The sequence below is a fragment of the Oryx dammah genome, unplaced genomic scaffold, assembly GCF_014754425.2.
Source record: "Oryx dammah isolate SB20612 unplaced genomic scaffold, SCBI_Odam_1.1 HiC_scaffold_11227, whole genome shotgun sequence".
Lineage (NCBI taxonomy): Eukaryota > Metazoa > Chordata > Mammalia > Artiodactyla > Bovidae > Oryx > Oryx dammah.
Window position 1 is genome coordinate 947,181 of NW_024080620.1, and position 18,362 is coordinate 965,542.

The 18,362-nt window shown below is 35.5% G+C and overlaps 1 protein-coding gene across 1 annotated transcript in view; it reads right to left on the bottom strand.

The window, feature by feature from the left end:
• The window catches only part of LOC120861089 (mutS protein homolog 4-like), an 86,059-nt gene that overhangs the window by 43,162 nt on the left and 24,535 nt on the right, over positions 1–18,362 (bottom strand). Inside the window, exons 6-8 of the mRNA XM_040236752.1 lie at positions 17,416–17,589; positions 12,074–12,246; positions 7,698–7,765 (exon numbers count right to left, since the gene is read on the bottom strand). Of these exons, the coding sequence (XP_040092686.1) occupies positions 7,698–7,765; positions 12,074–12,246; positions 17,416–17,589 (415 nt within the window). The remainder of the gene's footprint in view (positions 1–7,697; positions 7,766–12,073; positions 12,247–17,415; positions 17,590–18,362) is intronic.

Sequence of the window (18,362 nt, forward strand, 5' to 3'; positions counted from 1 at the left end):
CACAGAATGAACAAGGGGTTTATATAAAGAGAAGCTCTACAAATCAAAAACAATGATAACTCAATAGAAAAATGGGCAAGACTTTCACAAAAGTAGATATTCAAAAGGTAAATATACATATGAAAGCACATTCAACCTCATTAACAGAACATGCCAGTTAGAACCACAATGAAGTACTACTATCTACCAACCACTATAGCTGAAACTTTAAACTGACAAGATCAGGTTTGGGAAAACAGCAATAAGACTTCTCATATACTCCTGAGGGAAGTGTAAATTAGTAGATACAATCATTTTGAAAAACACTTTGGCAAATATTTTGTCATTATCTACTAAAGTTGAAGGTATACTTAATGACTCAGAAATTTGATTCCTATGTACCCAATAAAAATATGTCCAAAATTCTATTAAGAAACAGATATAAAATTGTTAAGCAATATTATCTCTAATTGCCATAACCTGCCAACAACTCAAAAGTTCAACAACAGTGAAATAAATAATGGTATATTCATACAGTGGAATATTATATAGCAATCAAACTAAATGAGCTATAGCTACATGTGACAACATGATTAAATCTTACAAACATAATGTTGGATAGAAGAAGCCAGAGATTAAAAAAATATACACTGAATAATTCCTATGTAAAGTTTTTTAAAGAACTGGTAAAACTAAGTTATAAAGAAAAAATAAAAAGTAGTTAATAAAAAGTGATTTCTTTTCAGAAGGAGGTAGAAAATAATGAACAGGAAGAAGAGTTTCCTGTTTTGTTTTTATTTTGTTATTTTTGGCTGTGCTGGGTCTTTGTTGCTGCGCATGGTTGTACTCTAGTTGCAGTGCCCAGGCCTCTCACTGCAGTGGCTTCTCTTGTTGCAGAGCATGGGCTCTAGGCTGCATAAGCTTCAGCAATTTGGCACTCAGGCTCAGTAGTTGCAGTGCTTGGGCTCAGTCGCCTTATGGACTGTAGGATCTTCCCAGAACAGGGATCAAATCCACCAGGAAAGCCCAGAAGGGGAGTTTCAGAAGTACCGGCAGAATACTGACTGGTCATCATGTGAATGTTCACTTTCATAATGCCTGAAGTCATTTTTGGCTGTAACAATTGAGGGTAACTGTCAGGGGACATTCAACTTTAAGGGATCCAATATGTTGCATTTTCTTCCTTTGTGTGCCATTTCTCAAGGACTCTCTGTTCCTTATCAGTTCCTGGAATACAGGAACAAGTAGAGCTGCATGCAGTTCTCAGAACTGAAATCAAGGGAAAGAGCACCTGCTTGGATTGGCTTCAAGTGACTCCCTTCAGTGACTCTATTCAGTGACCTTGTACTTAACAGACTATCCATTTTGTTGCAACTGATGGAATTTCATTCTTTTTAATGGCTAAGTAATCATTTTACTGAAGATATACAAGCATGCATTTCTGCTAAGAAAGTACTCTTGTTCCACTAGAGACTTGGGTCCCCCACGCCCTTCTGTCTGTCTCCAGCTATTTCTTCAGAGCATGGAAACCTACTGAGCTCACTTTCTCACCCGGGCTCTCAAGACCTCCTTGAAAGGATGCCCTGTGCCTTCGTGAGCGGTACAAGTCCTGTGTATGGGCTTTATTGATTTTCTACATAACCCAAGGGATATTGCTCTTTCTCTCTTTCTTTTCAACTCCAGTCCCCAGGTCCCGGTCTGTTAAAGACCACAACAGGTAACAGCTGGATTCCACTGGCATCTAACAGGTAGAAGCTATGGTCCATGCTTAGAAACTCAGCCGTATCCAATTCTTTGCAACCCCGTGGACTATAGCCCACCTGGTTCCTCTGTCCATGGGATTCTCCAGGGAAGAATACTGGAGTGGGTTGCCATTTCCTTCTGCAGGGGATATTCCCAAACCAGGGATCAAACCCAGGTCTCCTATATTGCAGGGGGATTCTTTACTGTCTGAGCTACCAGGGAAGCATCTAGTGGGTAGAAGCTTTGGATACCACTAAACATTTTAGAATGCACAGAACAGTAAAAGAATTACCATCTCAACACATAAATAGTACAAAGTTGAGAAAATCTGCTGTAGAGGAGTTGTATTACACAAGTACTCTCTTAACCTCTTATATCACTGGTGATTTCCTTTCTGCTTCTTCTTTCTCTGTCTCTTTTCAATCTCTCCTAACCTTGATAGCATTGACAAAAGTAAATTGCTATGAACTTTACTGTTTCAAAGTACTAAATGTTGTCCATACCACATGAGCAGGGAAGCAGACCAGACCCTCCCCTAGGTGAATACTCCAGATGAGTATCCAGCCCTAAATGACACCTTAACTGCAGTTTGTAAGACCTTAAACTCTTGACCCACAGAAACTGAGAGGTAATAAATATGTATAGTTTTAAGCTGCTATAGTTGAGGTCATTTGTTATGCTACAATAGAACAATAATTTTGATCCATGGGTCAGGAAGATCCCTGGAGAAGGGAATGGCAACCCATTCCAGTATTCTTGCCTGGAGAACCCCACGGACAAAGCAGCCTGGTGGCTAAGTCAATGGAGTTGCAAAGAGTCAGACCTGACTGAGCAACTTACACACACACACATAAAGTCTCTTTACAGTTTGCTTTTTCAAAGTGAAGAAGAGAGTCTCACCAAGAAGAATTGAGAGACAACTCTCTATTAGCCTTTTGCATTTTTGCACATCTAATGAGCAAAGGCACTGACTGCCTTTGTTCTACACAGACTTTTCAAGGATGTTTGTATAGTGAATAGACTTAAAAGACATATTGTCCACTTCTAGGGCAAAGGGTAGGTTTGCTCACAGTTCTTGAAAATAAAGATGGGGTCTCCCTGCAGAATAGCAGGCATATATGGTTCAACCCCTGGGTTAAGAAGATTCCCTAGAGTAGGAAATGGCAAGCTACTCCAGTATTCTTGCCTGGAAATTTCCATGGACAGAGGAGCCTGGCGGGCTATAGTCCATGGGGTTGTAAAAAGTCAGACTCAACTGAGCACACATGCATACTGCCCATAAGATTCAGGTTCCCTAAGATGAGCAATTCTCTCCTGTAAAACACTGTATGTGCATGTGTCATATAGCCCTCTTCACATCACCCTGTTGGAAAGGGAGGTTGGGGAAACAGTGCAAGAAAATGTTGATATTCTGGCTGTGGCTATTGTTATGAGTATAAGTCCTTTCTCTCTGATCTAGGAGTCTGTGTCTTCTGTTAGCATTTATCAAACTGTGGCAGGCTAACTTGTCACTTTGGAAGTAGGGTAGAATATCATATCCCTTATAGTTCTTGATAACACTATGCTGTAATTGCTTTTAAAAAAAAAATCTCAAAATGAATTATAAATTCCTTTGGATTAGAGACTTACTTCCTACTATATCCCTAGCACTCACCACAGTGCTTGGTAAAATAACTTGTTGAATTAATTAAAGAAAGAGCCATGACCCAGATACTCTTTACGGCAGTCTGAAATCAATGGGAAAAAATTAAAACTTAGGTAAAACTTGAAAAAATTATTTAATGTCAAAGTTTTCAAATGTGGGAGGAAGTACTTTGGATGTTTTATAATGGAAAATACAAACATTCTTAATGCAATACATTAAACAGTAAGGTTATTAAGACTACATAAAAAGAAAATACATCTGGATTAATTAAAAAAGGAAATTTAAGTTTGATTTTTCAATGAATACTTATGATTGGAAAATATGCATTTTCTAAAAATCAATGTTCTTAACAGAAAATATAAGAATTCATCTTGAGTAAACAATTTCACACCGGGAATTTTCAGAGAACATTTAGTTAATTCAGAAGTTTAAGCCAATCATAAAAACAAATTCAGCCAACAGAACATTTAGTTCATCCACAAGTTTAAGCAAATCATGCCATTTAACCAGCACAAGTCTGAACTAATTTAGTAAATATTGTGTTTAATTAAGATATAGATGCTTATATTAAATTACTTTAAAGTCTCATTTAAATATATCTCCAGATGGTTAGGAAAACATCAACTGAGAAACAGTATAAGGAAGACTGAAATTTATGAATTATGTATGAAGTCAATATATTGCTTAAGTTTCCTTAAAAGTTAGTAAATCTCATCTGAAAAGTGTTTTTTTAAAAAACCTCCAAAAAGGACATATGTGCTGGTTAGGAAAAAATTTACAACTATGACTGGTCCCCCCAAAACTAAAAAGGATGATAAGTAACACTGGCCCTTCATAACCTTATGGAGCTAGTTACAGATTGCCTTTTCTGAACAAGAAGAAAGATTCCAGATTCTCAGTGTGCAGAATTACGTTATACCAAACTCTCTGGCTTTTTTAAAATCTGATAGTCAAATTGATTACAGAAGCTGGTTAATCACAGATATTTCCCAGAGAGCTAGTTGGCTAAAATGAGATTCCTTTCTTAATAAAACCAGATATGATCTAATGCAAAAATATGTACAGCTGACCGTTGAACAACACAGGTTAGAACTGCATGGATCCACTTAAATTCGGATCTTTTAAAATAAACACATATATGTACTGGAGATGTATTTTCTCTTCCTTATGATTTTCTTAATATTATTCTTAAATAAATTTAAGAATACAGTATAAAAACATACTGTACACAAAACATATGGACTATTACAGTCCATGGAATTCTCCAGGCCAGAATATTGCAGTGAGTAGCCTTTCCCTTCTCCAGGGGATCTGCCCAACCCAGGGATCGAACCCAGGTCTCCCACAATGCAGGCCAATTCTTTACCAACTGAGCTATCAGGGACAGTTAAGTTTGGAGGAAGTCAAAAATTATATGAGGAATTTCAATTGTGCAGATGGGTTAGCACCCCTAAGCCTGATGTTGTCCAAAGGTCAACTGTATATTACTAATTCTTATAGTTAGTGACACTAAAGCATGAATATGTATGACCATGTAATACTACACATTACACATTACACAATGCCACAACAATGAGATTGCTCTCAGGCATAACCTGATAATTAATTCTTTCCTGTAATAAAATTGAAACAAAGTCTTTGCTTATACACAGCTGAGAGTTGAATTGTGTCCCCCTCTAAAAAAAGATATTTTGAAGTCTAAACACTCAAGTACCTCAAAATGCAGTCTTATTTGGAACTAGAGTCACAGAAGTAACTAGTTAAGATGACATCATATTGTAGTAGGGTAGATTCCTAATTCAATATGACTGGTTTCAAATAAAAGACAGCCATGTGAAGGACTTCCCTGGTGGCTCAGTGGTTAAGAATCCACCTGCCAATACAAAGGACGTGGGTTTGATCCCTGGTCCAGGAAGATCCCACATGCTGTGAAGCAACTAAGCCCATGAGCCACAACTACTATAGCCCATACACCCTAGAGCCCATGCTCTGAAACAAGAGAAGCCACTGCAATGCGAAGCCTACGCACCACAATAAAGAGTAGCCCCTGTTAACCACAATTAGAGGAAGTCTGTGTGCATCAACAAAGACCCAGCACAGCCAAAAATAAATAAACAAATAAAAAGACAGCCACGTGAAGACACAGACACAGGGAGACCACCATGTGACCAGGAAAAGAGAGATTAAATGTATATAGCAAGTCATGGAACACCAAAGATTACCAACAAACCACCAAAAGCTAGAAACAGGTAAGAAAGAATTCTCCTACAGGTTTCAAAAACATAGCCCTGCCAACATCTTGATTTCAGACTTCTACTTTTCAGACCTGTGACAATAAAATTATAGTGTTTAAGCCATGAAGTGTATAGTATTTGTTTCAGCAGGCCCAGGAAACTAATATTAATTGTAAGTACAGAGTAGCCATTTCCTATTCCTACACTGAATTGCATTTTTTCTGTGTTAAAACCTGTCATTCATAAGTAAAACTGTTACTTAAGATACTTTTCATTTGAAAATACCATTCAAAAGAGGACATCTGGCAAAAGATCATAAGGGCTAACTGGTGCTTTGGGTTTATATTCATAATTGATTACTCATTTCTAAGTCTCTGAAAGTCTAAAAATATTTGATGGCTCCAAAAATACTGCTAAACCAGTACAGAGGTTAAAAAATAAAGGTTAATGACACATGTTAACAAGAACGTATCTGGAAGTAAAGTGAAGAACCCTCTATATATATTCTGTTCAGCAGAAGTTTTTTAATTGGATGTATTCCCAGCTTGTGTTATTTTTGCTTTTGTTGCCACTACTTTATGCTTCTTATACCACATGAGAAGTGATGTAATATTATTTGAAGGTAGACTGAATTCAGCTAAAGATGTATTCTATAAACCTGAAAGCAACCATTAAAATAAAAAAACAATGAACTTATCCAATAAATCAACAGAGGAGTAAAATGGGATCATAAAAATATCCATTTAAGCCAAAAGAAGGCAGAAGAAAAGGAAAAGAGAATATAGGTGAGATAAATGTAAAAAAGTACCATAATGGCAGATTTAAATTGTAACATATCAATAATCTCATTAAGTACAAATGAAATAAACACCCTAATTAATAGTTCATTCCAGAAGAAACAGGTAACCTGAATAGCATCATATCTATTTAAGAAATTAAATTTATACTCAAGAATCTCCCTACAAAGAATAATTCCAAGTTTTAACAGCTTTACTTGTGAATTCCACCAAACATTTAAGGAAGAAATATTAACACCAGTTATACACAAACACTATCAGAAACTGAAGTGGAAGGAATGCCTCTAACCTCATTGTATGGTACTGATTAATTTTGTTTCAGATTTCAGTTGTTCTAGTTTACCTCTCACAATTCTCCTCCTGTCCAACAGCCAAAACTTTTCCATATAATAATGTTTTTATTATAAATGAACCTTAAGAGTATTTCCTCTACCATATGAAAAGGCTTCCTAAATATAGATAAGCCTTCAATGGATTTGCAAAGTAATCAAATTTCAAAGAAAATTCTACTGATACAGGACTTCTTTCCTTTTTAAGCACATGAGCAAAAATATGCAGGTGATCCTTGAACAGCACAGGTTTGAACAGTGTAGGTCCACTCATAGTGGATTTTATTCAATACATAGAGTACAACACAATCCAATTGGCTGAATCTGCAGATGGAGACCCCTTGGATGCAGAAGGCTGACCGTAAAGTTACATGCTGGTTTTCGACTGCATTGGGGATGGGGAAGAAGGTGCCCTAACCCCCATACTGTTCAAGGGTTAACTGTAAATGTATTTGATTAAAGTAAATATTTCTAAATTCACTTTAAAGAGAAATGGAAACCATCTATTATTTTCTTTATAGACTGTGCCTGTAGGCACTAAGTATTTAAATTTGTAAAAATCCAAAGCCTTGTTTCATATTTAAAGGTTAAGCATACTTGAAAACTAACTAATCAAACTTCACATAATGATCATCTTTTAAAGGACCTTGGAACTAACATAATTTTTATCTAGTTTATTAAGCAAATGTTTTGTAATCCAAGGGTTTTGAAAACTATGTCCAAACTCTTTAAATAAACATTTGATAAATGAAATATGTCAATTCCTCAATTAATAAACTTTTAATTTTAAGCATATCATATACGATAACAAATTAAGGAGAAAAGCTTCCTTTAAAGGCATAAAAATATTTCAGATAGTAATGACAAAGTACTTTTCCAAAAGACTTTCATATTTTCCAATTGTTACATCATATTAAGGCAAGTTATATCACATAATATATAATAAAATAACATGTATACATTAACATACCGTGTCTTGCTTTGGAATTTGAACTAAAACAGAAAGAAGTTGCTCTGTATCAAGAAATCTTGCTATAACTGAAACAAACAGAAAATATGAGCAGTTAATGTTACAGTTTAAAATATAGAGTATATAAAGTATTATCCCCAAATAATAATATAGCACCTGCAAATACCACTTGTTTTAATTGTCTTCATCTATTTTACATTTACCAGGGATAAAATAATAAATTCTAGTGTTCTTTTCTTAACTTTGATTACTCAGAATTTGTCTTCAAATTTTGACACTGTTGATCACCCCTTCTTTCTTGAAACTCTACTTTTCTGACTTAAATATGTTGCTTATCATAATTTTCTTCCCACTTTTTTGATCTCTAACTTTTCTTCATGATACTTAAAAGGTAAGATTAAAAGTCTAAAAGCATCGGTCAACCACTAACCATGTAACTTTCCAGGAGTTTTCTAACTTCTCTGAACTTTAGCTGTTCTCATCTTTTAAAAGATGAGATGGTTCATCAAAAAAATAAACATAGAACTACCATATGATCTAGCAATTCCACTCCAGGGTATATATCCAGAGGAAAAAAAATACTAATTCAAAAAGATATAAGTACCCCTATGTTCACAGCAGCATTATTCATAATTGCCAAGATATGGTACCTAAATGTCCATCAAGAAACAGTGAATAAAGAAGTTGTGATACACACACACACATATATGTATACATGTATGCATACACAATGGAATACTACTTAACCATAAAAAAACAGTAAAATTCTGTCATTTGTGAAAACATGAATGGATCTAGAGGATATTACACTTAGTGAAATAAATCAGGCAGAGAAAGACAAAAAAATATATGTGGAATCTAAAAACTAAAACAAATGAGTAAATATAACTAAACAGAAACAGACTCACAGATACAGAGAACCAACTAGTGGTTACCAATAGGGAGAAAGCAGGGAGGAGGGAAAAGAGATGGATGGGGGATTAAGAGGTACAAACTACTATGTATAAAATAAGTAAGCTATAAAGCATATGTTATACAGCATAGTGAATATAGCCATAAATTTGTAATAACTTTAAACAGAGTATAATCTTATGAAAATTTTCAATCATTATGTTGTACATCTGACACTAATGTTGTAAATCAACCATATCCCTGTGAAAATAAATTAAATTTAGAGACTTCCCTGGCAGTCCAGTGGTTAAGACTCCATACTTCCAATGCAGGGAGTACAGGTTCAATCCCTGGTTGGAGAACTAAAATCATGCATGCCACAAAATTTAATTAACTACTTAAATACTTTAAAGTTTTTAAAGCAGAACATGAGACATGATATGTTCAAGTAACTAAAAGAAGTTTAATTATACTAGAAGAAGGAAGGATGAAAAGTGACAAGTAACAAGAGGTGCTGTGGGAAACGAGAAAGAAAGCCATACAGAAGAGTTTGGGTTTTATCCTAAAAGCATTAGAAGAGATTGAAAGATTTTATGCAAGTGGGTATGTGGTAGCCCTGAAAAGATTTCCACATTCTAATCCCTGGAACGTTTGTATATGTTATCTGGTAGCAGGGACTTTGAAGATGAGGTGAAGTTTAAGCTTCTCAAAATGGAGAGATTATTCTGTATTATTTGTTAGTCCCAAATTAATCAATCACAAGAGTCATTCTAAGAGAGAGGCAAGAGGATAGGTCAAAGAGAGATGATATAAGGACAAAAGCAGAAGCTAGAAAATAGAGAAGAAACTGTTCTCCTGGCTTTGAAGATGGAGGAAGAGCCATGAGTTAAGGAATGTAGAAGGCCTCTAGAAACTGCAAAAGGCAAGGGAACAATTTTGTCCCAGAGCCTCCAGAAGAAAAATGAACCCACTAAAACATTGACTTTAGTCCAGTAAAACAGATTTATGACTTTTGGAATTGTAAGATAATCAATTCATGCTGTTTTAAGCCTCAAAATTTGTGGTAATTTGTTACATCAACAGGAAGAAACTAATAAAGAGTAATATGTTCACATTTATATTTTCAAAAGATTACTCCAGCTCCAATATAGAGAAGAGACTATAAAGAACAAGGCTGGAGGACAAGGCCAAATAGAAGGCTGCAGAAATAACTCAGATTATAGATAAACGATACCCTGGGCTGGAGCAGCAACACTGGGAATAGAAGCTAATACCTATAAGATATATATAGAAAAGAGACTTTATAGAATTTGATGATTAATTTCAGAGAAGGTAAGTGTCAAGAATGATTTTCAGTTGGTCATCTGGTTTGGTTAAGAGCTTGGATATAGAGCTATTCTTTGAAATCAGAAGGGACTGATTTAGAAGGAAAAATGGCACAGTCTGGATACATTAAATCTGAGGTGATTAAGAAAGATCTAATAAGTGCTCAGTAGGCAAGAAGATACATGGGGCTGAAGGTCTGTAAATGTATCTGGGCATGAAATGTAAATTTGGAAGTTACAGGTATGTGAATGATAATTATAAGACCAAGAAGATGGGTAAATCATATAATAAGAAAATACAGAGGAAAAAGGCAACCTAAAACATAGTTTTGAAGCACCATAGCATTCAGGGAATGAGCAAAGGAAAACGAGCCTAAAAAGAAGACTTAGAAGTCCTCTTCCGTTTGAAAGGAAGGAATCTGGGGTTTTCACTCTGTTACCTGATCAATGAAAGAACTTTCTAAAGACATTCCAAGACAGTCTACAGTCCTGCAGTCTATTCGTAAATTATAAAGATAATATTACAAGGGAGATGGACAGTCAGAAACTTTTTAAAGAAGTGAGCGACAGAGCTTTAAAAAAAGGAAACTCCAAAGAAGTAGGAGGAAAATCAAATCGTATAATCACAGAAGCAAAAGGTAGTAATTCAATAAGGAGAGATTTTGGCAGTACCAGAGAAGCTGGATTTCAAATAGAACTGTGTGTGTGTTAGTCGCTCAGTCATATCTGACTCTTTGCAACACCATGGATTGTAGCCTGCCAGGTTCCCCCGTCCACAGGATTCTCCGGGCAAGAATACTGGAGTGAGTTGCCATGCCCTTCTCTAGGGGATCTTCCTGACCCAAGGATAGAACCCAGGCCTCCCGCATTCCAGGCAGATTCCTTACCATTTGAGCTACCTGGGAAGCCCCAAATAGAACTAATATGTGCCCATTAAATTTAACAACAATGAAAATCTTAGGCTTGGTTCTCCACAAAGAGACTCTGAAATGAGGATTTATATGTAAGTAATAGATTAAGAATTTGCTTCCATGAGAAACCAATAGAGAAGGACAGGAAAGGGGAAAAACGCCAAGCAAAAGCATAATTTCAGGCAAAATTCTATGGAGGGTAACTTCAGTTCATGCCGTAGAAGAACTTCTGGACTTTAAGTTACATTCATGGTTATTGCCAAAACAGTTAGGCTTTCATATTCCCACACTATTCGGTCATTTAAGGGCCCACAAGGCATATTTGACCCTCTCTGCTTAGAGCACAGCCCTCTAATAGCCTGAGGGTAGGCCTCTAAAGTGAGTCCAGGTGCAGGCCATTAGAAGCAAAAGCACACAGAACAGGGAAAAGGGGCCCAGAGAAAAGTAAAAGAGACCCAAGAGGATATGGACAGAAAACCAACAGTGTCTGCTATACTGACCTTGACAAGAGCAGTCTCAGCACAGTAGTGGGCACAGAAAGAAGACTGATTGAAATGGGGTGATGAGGAGAAGACAGTATATGCATAAAATGTGTTTTTCAACAGGTGATGAATGGTAGAATAGAGATAAGATGTTGCTGTAAACCACAAGGGTGACCAGTTAAAAATAAGCCTTTTCACACTTTTTCCAAAGCCTCACAAAATACACAGGAATACATAGAAAAAAATGAATATATTCAGCAACACTGGAAATGCAGTCACAGTCAGTATAATGTCAGAATTTTGAAGAAATTATACTAATTAAAAGATATTTAGAATTGGATTGAAGAAACCTATAGACTGTAAATGCTTTCTAGATTTTCATGTACTACTTCAGTTTAGACCACCAGAACAACAGTGGGGATATAGAAGACAGATCAAGTGGGTAAAGTCCAGGAACTAGACTCGGATCAGTGCAGATAAACTGCCCTTCCACTTACAGATTTAAGGAAAAAATTGCACTACCATGCCAGTGAACAGGTGCCAAGGGCAATTCTCTTACCTCATGAGTTGGATTTCATTCCCACAAAAGAAATTTGGTAATCCCAAATTCTGGTATCTGAATGTGACATTACTTGGAAACTAGATCTTTGCAGATGTCATCAAATTAAGATAATATCATTAGGATGAGCCTTAATCCAACAGGACTGGTATTTTAGGAAGACATGTATTTTTAATAATTTGCGTTTGTAAAAACAGACGATGTTTACCTGACTGAAGTCCAAAAAAGAGTTCCTCATCTTGAAGCAGTTCCTGAACACAATCTAATCTCATGTTAATTGTTTCAACATCAACTAGAGGTTCTAATATATTAGAACGAAGTCTTCTACTTCCTCCAGGAGTCTTAGTATAATTTAGAACACCAAAGAGCGTGTGATTATTCCTTTAAAAGCACAAAGGAAAATTTCAAAAAGCACTTAGGAAAATTTCATTAAGTATACAAAGGAGAAACCAATAAAACTGTAATTTAACTTTTTAAAATTTATTTATTTTAATTACTTTACAACATTGTGGTTTTTGCCATACATCAACATGAATCAGTCATGGGTGTACATGTGTCCCACCATCCTGAACCCTACTCCCACTTCCCTCCCCACCCCACCCCTCTGGGTTGTCCCAGAGAACCAGCTTTGGGTACCCTGCTTCATGCATTGAATTTTCACTGGTCATCTATTTTACATATGGTAATATACATGTTTCAGTGCTATGCTCTCAAATTGTCCCACCCTTGCCTTCTCCCACATAGTTTTAAAATAATCCTATAATCTACAATAGTGATTCTCCAACTTTCATATTCATACAAATCACATGAGGATTCTGATTCAGTCTGGGATGAGGCCTGGTAATCTACATTTTAAACAAACTCTCAAGTATGCTGTCAGTCAGTGAAGCACACTTTGATTAACAAGGATCTACAGCATCTTCTTGCATCAGTGAATGACTTTTTTTCATAGACCAGTTACAATACTCAGACTAATATAAAATGTTCTAGTCCATGGCATTCTATCAATAATAACAAGATATCAATAATACATACTTAAGGGGGAAGAGAAGTTTACACTGATAAAACATGTATTTAACATAATCACTCTGTTCTAATTTATGAAGTTAGAGAATTATAAAAGAGAAAGAAAGAAAAGAATATCAGGTACAGAAACTATTACAAACAGGATTATACAGAAAATGACAAGAAGGGTTGCTTTAGTTAGGTTGAGAAAGACCTGTATTTATATCTGACAGTTGAATTAAGACATCCATACCAAGATGATGATGAGATGGGAATAATTATGACAATGATGGTGAGAATAGCTAACATACTGAACACAAAGTATATGCCAGGCCTTATTCTAAGAAATGTACATATATTATTTAATTCTAATAACCATGGTATGAGCTAGATGCTATTATTAACCACATTTTATAAGAGAAGAAACTGAAACACAAAGAAATTAAGTAATCTGCCTGAGGTTTCCAAATAAGTGTACAACAATAATAAAAGAGTTACCAGTTTAAAGGGGCAAAACAGAACAGCAATTTAAGCCCAGGTAGTCTTCCCAGTGGGGAAGGAAATGGTAACCCACTCCAATATTCTTGCCAGGAGAATCCCATGAACAGAAGAGCCTGGCAGGCTACAGTCCATGTGGCCGCAAGAATCAGACACGATTTAGCAACTAAACCACCACCAGTCTTCCTGGCTCTAGAACCAGAAAGATCAAGGTTGGTGGAGCACTGCAAAGTAAGAATTAAGGGAAATGAATAAAGAAGTTGAAAGAAATCAGAACATAGAAGTCCTTGTAGGCCATGGTAAAGAGTCTGAATTACATTCTAAAGGTAAGAGGAGCACTGAAAGACTTTTAAGCATTAAAGTTTCAAGATGTAATTTCTGGTTTAAAAAATCACTTTCTGGCCAATAGGTTGAGAATAGACTAATTGTAGGGAGAGGAAGAAGACAGAGAGTCAAGTTAGGGGCTATTATACTGTATAGTAGTCCAGGCTAAAATGATGGAGGTATGGATTAGAGTTGTGGGGGCTTCCCTGGTGGCTCAGCAGGTAAACAATCCACCTGCAATGCAGGAGACATGGGAGACGCAGCTTCAGTCCCTAGGTTGGGAGGATAACCTGGAGGAGGAAAGGACAACCCACTCCAGTAGTCTTGCCTGAAAAATCTCATGAACAGAGAAGCCTGCAGGCTGCAGTCCAAAGGGTCACAAAGAGTCAGACACAACTGAGCAACTGAGCAGTAAAAGTATGGTGTTAAGTTTGTAGACTTGGAAATGATAAGACCCAGAATATGACCATACTCTAAAGGCTGAGTCAAGAGGATTTACTGACATATTGAATTTGGGTTAAGAGAAGAAAGGAAATAAAAATGATTTAAGCTATCAGACTATCAAATTTTTGGTATATCAACTTAAACATATTTTTAAGAAATTACTCAAATCAAGCCCTGGCTGGGAGTCGGGAGAAGGTATCATAGGTAAGTCACAGGTACAATTTTGAGGACCAAATTCCTGTTCTTTCACAGGAACAAAAGAAGTAGGGAGCACTCCTAAACCTGCCATTTGCTATAGAAATCAATGATGGAAACTATACTGAACAAGTGACAAGTCCATAGAAGCATTAGAGCTTTTCAGATAGTTCAGTAGGTAGCATGCTCATCTTTCAACCTAACATTCTTTGGTTTAAGTCAGGCAAAAGACCTCAATTTCTCCCCTCAGCTACAATATGAACTCTTGGAGGTCAAATATCCTATCATTTAATATATAGCAGAAACTCAAGCAATGTTTGATGATGACAATAGTCAAACAATGATTAACTATGAAATGTGACAAAATAAAACTGAGTATAAAACCCTTTGTAATAATTACCAGCCTTAGTTATTGACTGTCTATGTTACCCTATGTTATTTTAACTTAGAAAGTCAACAACAGAGTAGTTTATCCAGATATTATTTTATCTTTCTCCAGGCAACAGAAAAAATATTACTTATTCACTAAGCTGGAAAGAAATAACTACTATTAATTACATTCTCCTTTAAAAAGTTATAATTTTAGATCACCATTATCCAGTGAAACTGCAAAGGTGCAGAGGTCACTACACTGATGAATGACAAAAAGTAGTATAGACAGTAATATTCCTATTTTACTAAAAGTAGTACCAACAGTACCTAGATAGATCTAAACTGTTCTTGATGACTAAAGTAAATAATAAACAAAATTAGGTATGTCTGGAGATTTCATATAGTGGAAAGTCAAGATAAGAACGCACAAAGCAACAGAAATATTTAAACACTGCAGCTCTGAAACTGGCACAAGCACCTTAAGGCTTCAATTGTCTAAAGCACTCTTTATTCTATTCAATATTCTTAATACTAAAATTTGTATTTAAGTTTATACCTTTCATTGATATCTGAGGTTATCGATATATTACTGAAAGCTGAGATTTTATTCCAAGCCTACTTACTCCCAACCTGCGCTTTACCAAACTAAATGGCTTAAGTTTCCTTGCACATACATTATTACTATATTGAAAATCATGCTTTCAAAACCTTTTTATTCACTCTTACTACTTTTTTTACTCTTTAATCTGGATAACTTCTATTTATATTTCAAAACTCATGTCAGGGCTTAAAAAAAAAAAGTCAAGGTATTATCCCCTCTAGAAAACTGTTTCTATAATAATTCTTTTACTCCTTAACTAAGCCAAATTAACGTTCTCTCTCTGCTATGATCTCATCATTTTTTACGCAAATTTTCATCACCATACAGTCGACCCTTTCTATAGGCAATTGACTCCAAGACCTCTAACAGATACCAGAATCCATGGATACTTAAGTCCTTTATATAAAATGTCCTACTACAGTGGGCCCTCCATATCCACAAGTTCCATATCTGTGAATTCAACCAACTGTGGGTCCCTCGGCTACAGAGGGCCTGATGTACTTAGTACATGTTAATGACCTATGATACTATAGTCTCCTCCTCCAGACTATAATTCCTCAAGGAGATAAACCATGACTCACTAATTCTTTGTACCAAACTGAACCCATATTAAACTATGTAGTTTATCCCTACTATAAACACCACCACAGGTTGATTACATTATCTTCTAATGACATTTTGATTCTAGTTTAGGTACCTCAACCATCACAAACTCATAAAAACCTCATGTTTACAGTGTGTATGTGCATGTGCACGGACAACACACACATATGCACAAACACATGAGCAATCTCCCATTCTCCCTTTCATTCATGTTTACCATCAATATTCATCTAACTGAAGCTAATAATAAACCAATAAAACCAGCAATCTAGTCATACACAAATACCATTTTTATCATTTTCAACTACTTCACCTTCTCAAATGATTATGTAGCCCCTTGAATTTCCTATATTTAATGCTGCGATTCATGGGGTCGCAGAGTCGGACATGACTGAGCGACTGAACTGAACTAAATGCTTTTACAACTGGTTATTTCAGCATTGCAGTATTCTGCACACAATAACTTCTTTTTTGTTATGGGAAAAACATACAAACACAAATTTTACCATTTTAACCATATTACCCTCACTATTCAGTGCCATTAGGTATACTTGCAATAATGTGCAACCATTACCACCATTCATTTCCAGAGCTTTCTCATCATCCCAAACGTAAACTCTGAATCCATTAAATAACTCTCTCATTCCCCAGTTCCCCCAGCCCCTGATAACCTGTCTACTTTCTGTTGCCATAAATTTGCCAATTCTAGGTACTTCACCTTTTGAGTCTAGTGTATTTCACTTAACACAATGTTTTCAAGGTTCATACATCTTGAGGCAGAATTTCATTCCTTTTTAAAGCTGAATGATATTCCATTATATGTATACATCTTATTTGTATACACTTTATTAGTCACTGGTTGATGGACATTTGGTTTGTTTCCACATTTTGGCTACTGTGAATAATGCTGCTATGAACACTTGTGTGCAAGTATCTACTTGAATCTCCACTCTCAGTTCTTCTGGGTATATACTAAGAAGCAGAATTTCTGGATCATATGGTAATGCCAAATTTAGCTTTTTGAGGAACCACCACATGGTTTCTCAAAGTGACTGCACCATTTTATATCCCTACCATAAATGGATTAGGATTCTAATTTCTCCATCCTTCCCAATTCTTATCTTCCATTTATTTAATAATAACTATACTAACAGTATGAAGTGATAACTGTGTTTTTGATATGTATTTCCCTAACAACGAGTGATGTTGAGCTCTTGCTTATTATATCTCTGTATATCTTCTTTGGAGAAACATCTGTTCAAGTCTTCTGCTTAATTTTGAAATGATTGTCAGCTTGTTTTTTTCTTATTTAGTAAAAATATCTTTTTAAAACTTGATTTTGGTGAAAACATTTGAGCAGTTCAGCAACAATGGTATAAATATTTAAAATGTTTATTTTCAATATTTCTCCACCAAACAACTTTAAAAAATATAAAGTAACTATTCATAGAAAAATATGACAATAAAATATACTGATATATTTCCTAATAAAAAATGGATAATCTTACCTAGAGTCTTGATTGTTAATTAGTAATTCAAGGTTTTGGGCTGTTGATGAATCTATCATGGCTGTCTGTTCACTACCCTGGAAACAAATCTTTAGCGATTTTGGTGCGTAAACTGAATTTTGAATAAATTCAACATATTTTAATAAAGCTGCAACAGCTGCAAGGCAGTAATATCTGTAAGGTAACCGATGATACATCACTATAAATCTCTGTAATAAAAGTATTGCTATAAAGGAAAACATTTATTTTACTTTTAATAGCAAAATTATAAATATTTGCATAGCATTGCCTAAATTCAAAGGGAAAAAGCACTCCAAGTGCTCCTCACTTTTGATGACTAGTTAAATTACCTCTAAAGCATAAAAGTTAAAAACAGACAATTTTCTGAAGTCTGAGACTTAAAGAATAAAGAATAAAAACTGGATTGCCAGTAAGTCACGTTAGAATTCAACATTCAATGGTTCCATTCTAAGTACATATTCAAATAATATTGAGAAAGTCTGAGGGTTTAAAAGATACAGTCAGGAGACCATAATGTATAGGAACGTACCTCATTCTTATATACATCCTATAATGTATAGGATCTTGGTGAGAAAAGTCGTCATGATTAACTTAGTGAACAAATAGTCCTACCTGGCTCAAAGAAAGTGTCTGTTCAGCAAGTTCTAAAAAATATCTATTCCAAAAGTATCATTTCCTGTCTCATTTCAAAGGGGTAAAGGTGTGAAGTAACAGGAACACAGCTTTACCTATGTTTCACTTCTGTGCCCTCACATTTCTAGTAGCTCTGGCTACTTAAGCTTTTCATTTCAAAGTAAAGTGAGCAGCAATGATTAGGGCAATAGATTATGACTAATTTGGAGAAATTCTATATAAATTAAGTCAGCAAGATATGCCCTGTGTATAAATTTCAGTTAATTACTTTACTATTCAGTAATTACTGAGTG